The sequence below is a fragment of the Equus przewalskii genome, chromosome 4, assembly GCF_037783145.1.
Source record: "Equus przewalskii isolate Varuska chromosome 4, EquPr2, whole genome shotgun sequence".
NCBI classification, from domain to species: Eukaryota; Metazoa; Chordata; class Mammalia; order Perissodactyla; family Equidae; genus Equus; species Equus przewalskii.
The window spans coordinates 8,051,199-8,066,031 of record NC_091834.1 but is presented as its reverse complement, the minus strand read 5'-3'; the positions used below and the strand labels follow the sequence as shown (position 1 = coordinate 8,066,031).

The window sequence follows — 14,833 nt, the reverse complement described above, 5'->3', positions numbered from 1 at the left end:
ATGTAGTTTAGGAAGCTAAAATGGAGGCAACTACGCTGGTGGGATCTACAAAGAAAGACTTAAGAGTAGCGAGAGGGACTCAAGGCAGACTGCTGAGAAAGCCCGGATGAGGAATGACACTAGCACATCCCAGGGAACAGTGTCTGGCACGTCACTGAACAGTATTTGTTCACTAAGAAAGTTGACGAGTGGGGAGTAAAAGCAAGGAGAGTTAGAATTCTCTATGATGAACGTGGCCAAAGAACACAAGCTTAGGAAGTTGCGATATCTTCTCTACGTGTCTTTAAGAATAAGCCAATTTCTCTTCTGTTGGAAGTATTTCACTATGTTCTGCCATGAGCATCTTCCATACTTACATCAAGACTAAATTCCTCAGTTCCGTGATTCCAAAACTTTTTAAAGAAAATCGATGTTTTCCCTGGGTTCTTTGCTACTGATGTTTTGCACACATGTTCATATTTACTGTCTCTATTGATTGATCATATTCTTATCATTATTCATTCCTTTAAGAGGAAAATCTCAGACAACTAAAATCACTTAGGTCCACAGAAGGACTCTATGTAGTTCCATAATTGGTTTTGCTGTTCACTGTTTCCCACCCTTAGCACAGAGGGGCACACGATATACATGTGATGGTGAATTATATCTCAGAGGTCAAGTGCATTATTTAATTTCTTTAATGTACTTCTCCTTTTGATCCTAAGAAGTGCTATTACATTAAATTTGTTTCAGTAGAGGCCTTTAGCTTCTAAATTATATAACAGAATTTGGAACTTAATTTAGAATCTGAGTAGGCCCATTGACTCTTTCTGATTTAATATCCTAAAACATTTTTTCTGGGATAATAAATTGATCTTATCATTTCTTAACTACTCAAGTTAATATGTCTATAAATAGGTCATTTTTAATTTAGGCTATGGAGGTAAGGCTGATAGAATTGTCAGCGTCAGCCAAATAGCACAGTCATCTGTACTCAGTAGCAGGCATATGGCATCATATAGTCTCCATAATTTGGTGTTTTAAGAAGCTATTTAGGTTGCGCTGTGATTTTTCAGAATATGATATGTAAGGAACACTTAGCAGGTAAGACTGTCTTGCTCTCTGGGGCATGTCAAGTGAAATAGTTCTTATCCCTTTTAATTCTTCTTTCTTAACTTCTGATAAAAGCGTATTTGGCAGTTCTTTTTTGCAGCTTTGCTTCCAGAGTACCCTAACCATCCAACATTCTCTAAAGCAGGTGTTCCTCTCCTGGGGTCGCTGAGCTCCCCAGAGGCAGATTCTCAAAGAAGTTTGTGACTCAAAACAGGTCAAAAGCCACTATTCTAAGGAGCATCCTTTCTTACTCCAATACAAATTCTTTAAAGACCCACACTGAACAGCGGTTAAGTTTACACATTCCACTTCGGTGGCCCGGGGGTTCGCCAGTTCAGATCCCAGGTGTGGACATGGCACTGCTTGGCAAGCCATGCTGTGGCAGGCATCCCACATATAAAGTAGAGGAAGATGGGCACTGATGTTAGCTCAGGGCCAGTCTTCCTCAGCAAAAAGAGGAGGATTGGCAGCTGATGTTAGCTCAGGGCTAATCTTCCTCAAAAAAAAAAAAAAGATGATAAATAAAATTGAAAAGCAGCCACCTAGTATTGGGTTTAAAGCTTGCCTTCTCTGATATTCTGTGACTTCTGCCTCTGGCACTGTTCAGCATACCCAGCCACACACACATCAGTAAATGAAGACTCAGATGTTTCCTGGGATTATATCTAATAGACAACAGTTCACGCTGTTCAGGACTCATATAATACCACTCATAAATTTTAGTATTGTGCATCATTATTTCTGATCATTTTTTTCATAATGCTATAGTTTAATAAATAAAAAGCCTTTCAAACATCTAAAAAAATTATAGTGAACCATCAACCTATATATTTTTTTCATGAAATCTCTTTTTTTCATGTTATTAAAAACAAAGGACATAATAAGTTCCATTGCATATATTTGTTCAAATTGAACCTTGAAGTAGCAGAAATCAAACTGACTTAAAAGCAGTCATTTTGCCCATACTACCCAACAGAATTGTATTAGAAATTGCAGAAAATTAGCACTTATATTTCAATTTTTAATGTGTTCCCAGGTCAGGCACTCTACTGACGTCCTGGCCACATCTACCAGGAGATGTGGCACCTTTAATTTTCAGCAGTTTATGAAAACCCAGTGCCCCCTTCTTAATGCAGTGTGCTCTGTGCATAAGAAGCTGGGTGGCCAATGAATGTTGGTAACAAAGTGTTGAATGTACTCCAACTTTCTGTTTAGGCCTTTATCATGTGAGTAAATATTTTTAGAAATAACCATTCCTTTAGGAAAATCATTACTCTGGAAAGCTTGACTCTATAACTTGGATAAATTTAAAGGCACTTAAGTTTACCAAAAGACTCATCTTGTGACTCTTAAAAAACCATTCTTCTCATGCCTCACTTAAGCTATTTAGTGTATAACTTCTATTTATAAACATCATTGGAGAAGCTCAATAGTTTCATAAGGCAAGGTGCAGATAAAGAAGCTTCCTTTGTATTAAAAAGATTTAATATACTGGGAATATATGTGACTAATAAGCAATCTGGACATCCAGTCAATTTTTCTTTGAGGACATTTTCATATAGTTCTTCATTTTAATTGGTTTTTTGACATGACTAGGTTTATGATAAACTAAAATGATAAATCTAGGCATGCTAGATTTTGTCTTTAGCTTATACAGAATTTTCCTTTCATGAAGCATTTGGTGACTTCTGGGTCCCTTAAAATATTCAAATTTGTTGTTTTTGCAAAATTTCCATAGGCAGAGAAGAATGGAGGAAAGAAATTGTAAATGGTTCTTGGAGCTTCTTTGGCTTAAAGAGTCTAAGGCCAGGAGCATACAAAGTTCAAGTTGGTGCTGAGGGGGCCTCTGGTTGTGTGAGTTCAGAGGGTGTGCTTGAGACAGGCCCAGGTGAGCACACACCATGTTGGTTCTGGTGGTTCTGGCTGGCACTCAGAGGGCAAGCCACCGAGCGCTCCAGCTCGTGGAGCTGTTATGGGGAGGCCCATGAATGCCTTTCTGTGGGACCCCATTGGGTTGGGAGTTCAGGTTTTCAATTGTCTTTGGCTCTTTATCTCAAATGAATTACAGAATTGAGCAAATCATCTTTTAATCACATTATTGCCAAAAACTATTACAAAAACAGAGATAAATATGATCCTTAACTTACATTATTTAGATCATTCAGTTTTTCACATCATTTACACATATAAACATTCCCTCAGTGTTAGAGTGAAATTTTTTTCCCTTTCTATATATTTCTAACTATTTTAACTGAATAGGATTTTTTTTAAAAAAAGATTTTATTTTTCCTTTTTCTCCCCAAAGCCCCCCAGTACATATTTTTTAGTTGTGGTCCTTCTAATTGTGGCATGTGGGATGCCGCCTCAGCCTGGCCTGATGAGCGGTGCCACATCCACGCCCAGGATTCGAACTGGGGAAACCCTAGGCGGCCTAAGCGGAGCTTGCGAGCTTAACCACTCGGCCACGGGGCTGGCCCCTGAACAGGATATTTTTATACATAGTGGATTCTCCATAAATAGCCATTTATCTCACTCTGTCTCTTCCATGTTTATTCAAAGTACTCAACAGCATTCTTCTCAGAGACCTGCTGCCACAGAGCACAGGTTCCCCACCAGACGACAGGCAACGTGACAGCAGAAGACTCTTGTTAAAACTAAGTTCCAGGAAATGAAGCACATTTCATTTCTCTGGCTTATTTTCTTTTTTTGCATTCTTTATATTTGTCTATTTGTTTAATTTATTGCTTTATGGATTACAAAAATAATACATGAATATAATTTTATTGTAAAAGTTCTAGATAAAGTGAAAATCCTCTTTCACTCTCCTACCAATCCTTCTAATACCCACCCATTGAAGCTTGGATTCAAGAAGAAAAAGCCCCACAGGCTTCATTCTGTGTGTGTGTGTGTGTGTGTGTGTGTGTGATGCACAATGGTGACCATGACTTGGCTTTGTATGTACCTCTCTAGTTAAGGTGATCTTAGAATGTCCTGGAAAGACTTGAAGCCTCTTATAGTCTGTCTGGGCTTTAGGTCCCTTTTTATATGGATGGGAAGTCAATAGTTCCTTTCACTTACATAGTTTTTGTTTGATATCAACTTCTGGTGCACTTGTGTGTGTTTTGTGTGTGTGTGTGTGAGCATGCACACACATGCACCTGTTAACGTACTGTGTCTGCCCAATCTTAAATAATGGGGCAGTGAAATATTTGATACTTTTTTCTTTAGACACAGAGGCAAAAATTCAAAGTCAATTTGGATGTTTCTTATCAACCATCAAAGAAACATTTCTGCTTTTTGCATAGTTACGTAGTAACAAGCTACCAGCTGCAGTTAACTTTGACGTCACCATCTTTATAAGAGTATGTCTGTACTAGTATTTGAGTATCTTATTGCATTTTGCCCTTACCAGTTGCATTGAAGTAAATGAAAAATGTAAATGCAGATACTCTTTCTGACAAGGCTGTAAATCATTAGGCATACTAAAAGCAAGGACTCTCTAACTTCAATCAAATGCTCAGTCGACTTACACCAATTGATTTTTTATTCAGTCTTGAAGAAAGCACACAATCAAAGACCATGTGCGAATTGATAGAAATATAATGCCAAAGGGTATATAAGGATGGACATTTAAAATATGTTTCCCTGTCTCAGAATGGAAAGTCCCTATAAGATTTTATTCTTTGTAAAGCCTTCTGCAGATTTGATGCGTGGAATGTTTTCAGGAGTGCCTTATAGGAATAGAGCATAGTGGCCAGTACCGTGTTCTCTGGGGTCAGACAGACATGGGTCAAACTCCAGCTCTTGGGCAAGTTCCTTACCCTCTCTGGGCACGGGTTTATTCCTCGTGCCTGCCTCCAAGGACTGTTGTGAAGATAAAATGAGATTTTGCCTGCAGCCCATTGCCTAGCATATAGCAAGGGTTTCAAAATGTTAACTCTCATTGTATCGCTGAGTTCATCCTCACGATGAATATGGGCTGTGCATGGAGGGGAACACTGCCTGTGCTGGTGCTGCCGTTGTATGAGTTGCAGCACAACTCAAAACCCCTCTAACCAATGAGGCACGGAGGCTACTGGGGAAGGGCTACTGCCATTTGCTTTGTATTCCAGATAACGAATTTCCCCTTCCCATTTTATTTCTTCAATAACACATCCACACGTTTTTCACATTCCTCTTCACACTTGATTTTGAGCATTTCATTTTTATTTCTGTCCTCTGTGTGGAGAAAGAAGGCAATGAGGCGTTAGTTTTGTAACATATAGCAGAACCTGGGATACATGTAGCCATGCTTATTTTTCATCCAGAGATCACATACTCCTAACCCAACCATGTTAAATGGATCAGAAGAAATTCAATCAAATTAAAAGCATGATTTGGCATGCTTATGAATCAAAAGAAGAAAACCCTTTACCTTGATTACGATCAAAAGAGAAAAATTAAAGACCTTCTTTAAAAGAGATTCATACCAATTTATTTAATCAAATCGTCATGGGCATGTCTGAATGGCCATTGATGCTGCACTTTGTCCCATTTGATTGACACTTTTGAATAATACCAGAAATGCTAAGTATGCTCTGTTTTTCTTGGGAGATTTGCATACTGTAACCGGTTGAATAAGGGGCTTCACCTTCATTGACTCTAACAGGATATTTGAAGACCTAAAAAATGCGTATGCTTATGAATGAGTATTTTCTCTTTAAACTGGTCACTTGTTCCAATAATGATTCCACTGATCAAGATATATTTCAGAATCTTTTGAATGGGTCTTAAGCAATATTCAGTTTTAAATATTGACCCTTTTGGGGGTAAATTGGATTTTTCAGAAATTTCCAAAAGTCACTCAGAACCAAGTCTTGTAAATGAGATAAATAACATGAGATCAGTAGCAAATCTAAGTGATATTTTGGATGCAAATTGAGATGTTATATAAAATAATAAAGCTGCTTATCTTATGTGGACAGGTTTCTTGTGTGGAAAATTTTCCTTTTTAACAGGAGGTTTCCAAAACATTGTGAAAAATGGCAGCATCGTTGCAATGATATTTTAACCTCCACAAGTGGTTCCTTTGAAGGAAAAATACTCCATTAGATGTATACATTCTGTTCTGTTTAAAATTGGCTCATATTCTTATTATTGTGCTTAATGTACAATTTATCCTGTAAACAGTAAATTTTTAATGGGTTTGAGACTATGTTTCTATTGAGAATGTATAGTTAAAATAACCATGAACACAGCGTTCAGCAGGGTTTGTTAGCATTTAATGGTATTAGCATTCAGATTTCTTTTTTTGGATTTTTTTGATTAGTGAAGATTTTTCAAAATTAAGTCTTTAACTCCTGATTGATAACTGACAGATTCCAGTTTAGGGCCATGTGTAAAATATATAAAAGCTCACATACTATGGCAATTATTTACGACAATAGACTACAACAGTTCTCATCTCCCCTTTCACCCATTCCCACCGACACCGTTGATTTGTTTTCCAGCGATGGCGAGCCGACAGGTGGATATTGCGACTCAGGGCTGGTTCATTGGTCTAATGTGTGCTGTCGCTCTCCTTATCTTAATTTTGCTGATTGTTTGCTTCATCAGAAGAAACAAGGGTGGTAAATATCCAGGTAAGAAAGATAGATTAAAATTCCTTTATAATGCTGCATAATTATCCATAAAAGTAAAAAGAAATCATGAGGGTAATCATGTAGATTGCAGTAAGTGCATATTCCCAGAGCCGTAAATTCAGACTTTCTGTTCAAACAGTTTTTGATCCCTTTTTATCTGTCGGGAGCCTAAACATTGTCAAGGCCAGGCCTGGTGGGCTAGTAGTCTGTGGCCTGGATTCGTTTCCCAGAGAACCACAGCACCTGTCTGCTGGTTGTCATACTGTGGCTGGCTGCCTGTCACTGTGATTCTGAAAGCTCTGCCACTGGTATTTCGAATACCAGCAGGGTCACCCATGCTGGACAAGAGTTCAACAGAGCCTCCAGACTAGACAGGCTAGGAAGAAGGACCTGGCCACCCACTTCCAAAAAGATTGACCGTGAAAACCCTGTGAATAGCAGCGGAGCATTGTCTGATACAGTGCCAGGAGGTCAGAGGATGGCGCAAAAAGTCTGGGCAGGGTTCTGCTCTGCTGTCCGCATGGTCACTACGAGTCAGAATCCGCTCCCTGGCGCTAGCGACAACAATAAACATTGTCAAGGATCAGAAGACATTTGGGAGAGTAAATGAATCTCTTCTCTGAAGATGTTAGTGACTCTGCTTCCTTAGGCTCCACATAAGTCATAGGTGCTAAAACAGCACCTGAAACCAACAGGCAGAGGGGGAAGGGACGTGAAGTCTTCTGAAGGAGTGATGCATGAACTGAGCTTGACGTCGTGATGAGTAGCATTGCTTTCCCTATATAGTCAATGGTTTAGTCAATTTAGTGGATCCGCTGAATTTATCTTTTCTTTCCCTGGCCATTTTCCCTTCAGTGGCAAGAAAAAAATTCTGCAAAAGAACCGATTTACAAAAACATTTTGTAACCATGAATATAGTTACTAAATAGATTGGTAAAATAGGAGAGAAATCTTAGAAACTTAAAACTTACCTTTTCATCAGGTGAGTAAGAGACTTGTTCCAGAATGCTTCCATGAAGTCAGCTTTATATGTTAACAAATGTGAATTCTTTTAGGTTGCCTTAAAGAGTCTCAAACATCAAAATGTATCCATGGCCACATAATACATCTGGTTAGACATCTGTGTGTAGAATTATTTTCACTGCTGTGTATCTCAAAGAGTGCACTCTTAAAAACTTTGAATTGGGAAACAGAAGATCAATAGGTAACGTCATTTTGAAATTTTTTAGTTAAAGAAAAGGAAGATGCCCATGCCGATCCTGAAATCCAGCCTATGAAGGAAGACGACGGCACTTTTGGAGAATACAGGTGAGCCGCCGCCTCTCCTCCGCCCCCGTCTTCCCCACCCGCACAGACGCTCCACTCAGTCTGCCTAGAATAGGACTCGGCCAGAACGTGCTCTGCCTGGCATTTCACGTTTTCCTGAAATAGTAGTTTAGGGACACCTCCACGTCTAAATGTTGACACATCCCTCACAGTTAAAATAGTCTCAGTTTTCATTAAAAAATAAATTTCCATTTCAGCCATAGGTTTGAGACAGAATGTCTTCCATTCCGTCATATTTCCCAGAGGCCCTTGTTGTGTTGATCAAGCTAGCAAAGCTGGTGTGTTACAGTAAGAGTTCAAACAGCAAACCTGCATTGTAAAGGAAGCGACCCCTGTCTTTTTCTAAGCAGTGCTTTTATAGAATCGGTGTCACTCTTTTTTAATCTTGGATTTGAAGCTTGTTTTTCCAAAACAAATACCTGCGCCCCTGCCCGTTAATCACGAAACGATGACGAGGTTGTTTTAGAAGCTATTAATTATTAAGAAATATCACAGCCCTAGAGGCAGGGTGTTAACTCCCAGAACTTTGATAATACATTCTTGGCTTGGCTCCATCATTTAGGACAAATTTTAACATAACCTGTGTGCCAAATAGTTTCAAAAATAAAAAAAAGGAAGCAAGAAACTCTTTAAATAAAGATATTTTTGCCTTGTGGTTAGGGGTCTTTTGAAAGAGGGCTAAGTGATTATTTTATATATATTTTAACACAGAATATATATTTATTCATTTAAAAGACCGGGATTTTAATGTTTCTAAAGAAGACTCCTATTTATAAAATACCTTTACACCTTGTTTTTCTTTCTATAAGCCTCTTGATTATATAAAATATAATCTTCTAATGCCCTGGGCCCTCATTGAGGCTTTTTTTGCCAGAAGAAAAGGTTTTCGGGTGAAATAAAATATGTCACTATCATGGTTGCCAGATGACATTTGCAGATAAAACATTTGGGTTAATTTTTGCCAGTCTTTGGTGCTCATTTTTGGTTTTTCCATGTCAGTATCATGAGGGGCAAAATAATGCCAAGGGTAAGGAATATGAGAAACTGATTGAAAAAAAACTGACTGCTGTATGTTTTTGACAAAATTGGTTTCATACCAGTTTCTGTAAAGATACAAGTGATTGCCTTTGTGTCTCTGCACCTAAGCTTTCATATTCTGATCTTCTCTTCAACAGAGAGGACTGTGATTTCTAAAACTTCTCAGAATTTCTGTATCTCAGGATATAGAAAAATGTCCAATGAGGGTTGTCTTGGTGTCAGATGTTGACTCTAGGACTGAAAGTGTTTGAAAACCTCATGCAGCCCCCCCGCCCAGTCCACCCAGAAGGTTTTCTTAACAGATCAGAGCAGCCTGCAGGTGGCCACAGCCTAGGGCAGCCTTGACTTCCACTGGACGAGTTGAAATCTTTCCGATTTAACTCACTCTTCTACACATTTCTCCTGTAAAGCAGGTGACCTGATAATTACTAAATAACCTTATTTTTAGAGTTCTTGTGATTAGAATTCTACAGAGGGTGTGCACGCCACTCCCTTATTTATCGTGATGAAGCTAAATCTTTAATAATGTCTGAAAAAATTATGTATTTCGTGAATTGGAAATAAACCATTGCACTTCATACATTCCTCACATGCGGTGGATGCCTGTTCTACGGGATCACATTTAAGTGAATCTGGCAATGTACTGCTCACCCCGTGGGTCTCAGATGTCAATTTGCTGTTGTGGTGACATGAAACTATGATCTGATGCAATGGGACTTTCTCAGGGTCACTATGCTGCCTACTCCATTAAAACTTGACTGAAATCGAGGTGGAATGTGAACTAGCCTAGAACCAAGAGACTGTTAGTTTTACTGTCAACTCAGCCATTACCCTTGATTCCTTTAGATATGACACTGAATTTGTCTCAGTCTCAATTTTTTTCATCTATAAAATGATACAATTGTTCAAGTATTAAATGATCCCTGAAGGTTTCTAGTTCTATGATTCCTATGCTCCTCTACGAGCTATCTACTAGAAACTTTTAATGGGATTTTGGCTTCCAGAGCAGTACATGGCAAGTTTTTGGTTACTGGCCTCATTATCACTGTTTACATTTATTTGTTCGTATTTCTTTGTCTTGGTGTTAATTCATATGTGATATGTTTGTGAAGCGTTTTCAGATGGCTATCTTTAGTTTATGCTTTGAGTTTCTCAGAAGAGAAAGACTTTTCCTTGGGCCTATTGAGTACAAACCCATTGATTGAAGCATGAAGATAAAAACAGTTGTCACACATGTAGCTGCATTGATCTGGGAGATGCCAAGGGGAAATAATGTTCTGACGGGTGTCTTAAACTTGAAACACAGCTCAGTGATTTTTTTTTTTTTTCACTGAAGCTGAAAGTTCATAAGGACACTCCCACAAGCAAAATCACCTCCCCAATACCCAACCACCCTTTGCTACAAATGCAGCTATGTCCTGTAACTTCCTGACACTGCCTCAGAATTTTTTCCCTATGGTTTCTTTTCTGCTTAAAAAACCATAGACCTTTAGTTTCTTAGATGCCAGAATCAATGAAAATGGTTCCAACTGTTTATTAGAGTCTTTTTTTTTTATTAATACATCTAAGTGTCATTCTCCTCCCTAAATCACCAGAGTCCTTCTCTGCTTTGCACCTTCTGGAAGTTTTGAGCTCTGTATTATTTATTCTTTTTCATTCTGAAAATAAATTAATATGCCGATCACACACAGACACACACAAAATTAGGGCTATTGCCTAAATGTAAATTAATTCTGTTTATGATTTGTTCCTCCTCAGCTTGAGGATGAAACGGTTTCTACATGGTGGGCTCTGAGCCAGAGCATATTTCATAGTGCAAAGGGGGATGGAACTTCAATGGCCAAATTTTATTTCTTTTTCATATGCTGTGACCTCGTGCCCTCACTCCATCACCCACCCCCAACCGGTTACCCTCTGGTGGAAGCCTGCACCTCTCTTTGTTTGTTTCTTTAATTATACAGACAGTAGGATCTGCATCCTTACTAGCGTATAGAAAAATCAGAGAAACAATGCAGCCAAGCATGTGAGTATTGTTTTATTCTTTAGATCCACCCTTCTAAAAACCAGAACGAACTGAGGTCATAGACCATGTGACTCTGGTACTGGAATGCATAGCATCAGTGAAGGCTCCAGCCATGGGAATCTTGTCATTCATGTGAACACGGTCCTGTTGCAAGCATGCTAACCCATGCTCACAGGCTTGAAGGATGTAAAGATATGTCCCATTTGTTATATACTTTAGATTTATGCTGTTCACAAACATAAACCGGTGTGTGAGCAGTATAAATAATGACGGATTTGTAGAAGGAGTGTTTGGGTCATGAGTGTCAATAAAACTGTAGCATGGTTTGGCCGTGGTAGGGTGGTGACCACAGGAAAATCAGACTGAATAATCACAGATTTTATCCATTGTTGCTGAATTGTACTCAGTAGGCACTTAATGGGTACCTTCTCTGTGCACAACCCTGAAAGAAGTGCTGTTGAAAAAAAAGTGAAGACCCTAAAATTCATTCTTAGAGTAAGAGAAAGAATAGGTTCCAGAGCTTTGTCTGACATCACAAAATTGATTAAGAAGAGAGAAAAATTTTTTTAATGTTAGAATTCTATAGAATTTCTAAAATGTCCACTATCTCTTCTCTTGTTATTTTCCAATGAATTCATTCACCCAGTATTTATTGAGTGCCTACTGTATGCGAGGCTGTGGGGATTTTAAAACTAATAGAATGTTATCTCACTAGTTTATAGTCTAGGGGTGCAGGGAAGTAAAGAATAATCTGAGCATAGTGAAGAGTGCCATGAAAGGGGTACAATCAAGGGAGCAAGGGCAGGGAGCCCACACCAAGAGATGCCATAGAACGAGGGCGGGACAAGAAGTCTTCCCAGAGGAAGTAATGCCAAGTCTGAGTTTTGATATTGTGATGTGAACGTTTCTTTCCATTTTTATTCATGGGTATAAGTATCAAAATCTATGTATTATAGCTATGTATACTACTTTATGACTTATTTTGAAATTTTTTTAATCTTTGACATTCTAGGCTAAGAATTAACATCTGACACCTTCTGTCCTTAAAAGTTCTCATAAAAATGTGGGTGAATTTTTTTTAAGCTTTGATACTATGTAGCTAAATAAGTCTGTGACTTTTAAATCATCTTCCGTAACTTCTAAATTCCTCTCGTTTGGGAAACTGCCCTTTCCCACTTAAACTTGACAGAGCAGCTTCCCTGCGGGGTGGGGAGAAGTGGAGTGGAGAGAGGAGGTGTCATGGCAGATGGATGGGCACTTGTACTTGTTGGGCATAGGCCATGTGCTGGCGCCTCATTTAACCAGATTCTAATGATTGAAGTACGACACAACATCACACTACTTTTTAAAACCTAGTCTTAAAAAGATCTTGAGCTGCCTTTGAACAGCTTCTCCTGGAAAGACTGAGGGCAGAGCATCCCTCTTCCTTCCTTCTCTTCTTTCAAGCACAGCCGATATTGCTGTGCGTTCTTTCACCCCCAATGGCCGTTAAGCTGGAATGAGTGCTTCCAGGGCGCCCCTTCTTGGCTGGTCATTATTCATAACTGTTCTGACTCTGTGTGTAAAAATCCACATGAATCTGCGAGAAAATATCAGAATTAATAAGAGAATTTAGTCATGTTGCTTGGCACAAAATTAATGCAAAAGTCAGTTGTGTTTCTATGTACCAGCAAAAAGTTGGAAAATAGGATTTTTAAAATGATTCCCAGTTATGATAGCATAAAAATATGATGTAGGAATAAAGCCACAAAAAGATCTGCCAGCTATTTCAGGGCTCTTAAGTCCTTCTACTGCCCAATTTGTCTATCTCTGAACCAAAACTACACTGTCTTAATCCTGTAGCTTTGAACAAGTCTGGATATCTGCTAGGTCCAAGTCCTCCAACTTTGTTATTCTTCTTCAAGAGTTTTTTTAGATATTCCTGGCCCTTTTCATGTACATATACATCTTAGAACCAGTTTGCCAAGATCCACATGAAACTGGCTGTGTTTTTATTGGACGTAAATTAAATCTAAAGAGCACTATGGAGAAGGTTAACATATTTACCATAATTAAGCCATCCTGTCCATAGTTTTGGTATATTCCTCTATTTTTCAGGTCTTTTTTAATAACTTTGAATGAAAGTTTCATTTTCTCCAAAGAGGTCTTACGCATAGTTTTGTTGGATATGTTCTTATATACTTCGTATTTTTATGATATCATAAATGGAGGCATTTTTCAAATTTCATTTTCCAGTTGTTTGAAAGTACATAAATAAAATTGACTTTTATGCTAATATAATTACTATACTATATTATTTAGTCTGTAAAAATATACTATACTAACTCTCTTTTTATTCTAATGTTTGCCTGTAGATTCTTTTGGATTTTTTATATACATAGTCATATCATTTAGGAATAATGACAGTTTCCTTTCTTCTTAGTACATACACCTTCTCTTTATTTTTCTCATCACATTGCTCAGTACTTCCAATGCAGTTTTGATTAGCAGTGATGATAGCAGGCATCCGTACTGTTATTTCTGATGTCAAACAGAAAGCTTTCAACATTTACCGTCAAGGATAACATCTACTCCAGATTGCTTGTAGATACCCTTAATCAGATTAATGAAGATGCTTCTGTTCCTAATGTATTAAAGTTTTTATTGTAAATGGGTGTTGAATTTCACCATATCCTTTTTTCTAAATCTACTGAGATAATCATAAGATATTTTTCTTTTATTCTGCTAAGATGGTGAATTATATAAATTGATGTTTTAATGCTGAACAAACGTGCATTGCTGGAATAAACCCAATCTGGTCATGATATATTATCTTTTTAGTAGATTGCTAACTTCGATTTGCTCGTGATTTCTTTGGGATTTTCTCATCTACGTTCATGAATGAGATTGGCCTATAATTTTACTTTCTCAAAGTGTTCTTGTTGGTTTTAGATGTCAGTGTTGTACTAGACTCATAAAATGATTAAAGGAGTGGTTCCTCTGACATGTCAAACTTCAACATGTCCCCAACTGAACTGATCACTTCCACCCCAAACATGCTGCACTCCATAGTAAGGGTCATTCATTCCATCCTTCCTGTTGCTCAAACCTAAAATCTTGGTGTCATCTTTTTCTCTAGTATCCCAAATCCAATCCAGCAGAAAATCCTGTTGGTGCTACCTTCAAAACATGTCCATAATTTGACCACTTGTACCACACGCAGTGACCCACTCTAGCCAAAGTCACAGCCATCTCTCTCCTGGACTTCTACAATAGTCTCCCTGACCCCCTAGAGCAGGGGTTGGCAAACATTTTCTGTAAAGGGACTAATGGTAAATATTTTAAACTTTCCAGGCCACATACTCTCTGCTGCAGCTCTACAATTCTCCTGTTGTAGTGCAGAAGCAGCCACAGACAATCGTAATAAGTGGGCATGGCCCAATTTTGCTGTAGTTTACCAGTCCCTGTCACCTAGGGTAGGCTATTCTCAACACTGATGACAGTAATCCTTTTAAAATGCAGGTCACATCATGTCACTTATCCACTGAAAACCCTCCAATGGCTTCCCATCTCACTCAGAGTTAAAGACGGAACCCTTGTGATGTCCTACGATGCCCTGATCTAGCCCTGTCACCTCTCTTACTTTAAGTCTTCCTAGAATATACCAGGCTTGCGCTCACCTCAGGGAATTTGCACTGCTTGCTACTCCTGCTGGAATCACTCTCCCTCCAGCTCTCCACCTGGCCAGCTGAAC

At 38.5% G+C, this 14,833-nt stretch overlaps 1 protein-coding gene across 41 annotated transcripts in view; it reads left to right on the top strand.

Annotated features, from left to right (window-relative positions):
• NRCAM (neuronal cell adhesion molecule) overlaps window positions 1-14,833 on the top strand; it is a 252,099-nt gene that overhangs the window by 232,348 nt on the left and 4,918 nt on the right. For all 41 annotated transcript variants that reach the window (XM_070615391.1, XM_070615376.1, XM_070615408.1 and 38 more), the window contains 2 exons: window positions 6,582-6,713; window positions 7,943-8,021. In XM_070615391.1, the coding sequence (XP_070471492.1) occupies window positions 6,582-6,713; window positions 7,943-8,021 (211 nt within the window). The remainder of the gene's footprint in view (window positions 1-6,581; window positions 6,714-7,942; window positions 8,022-14,833) is intronic.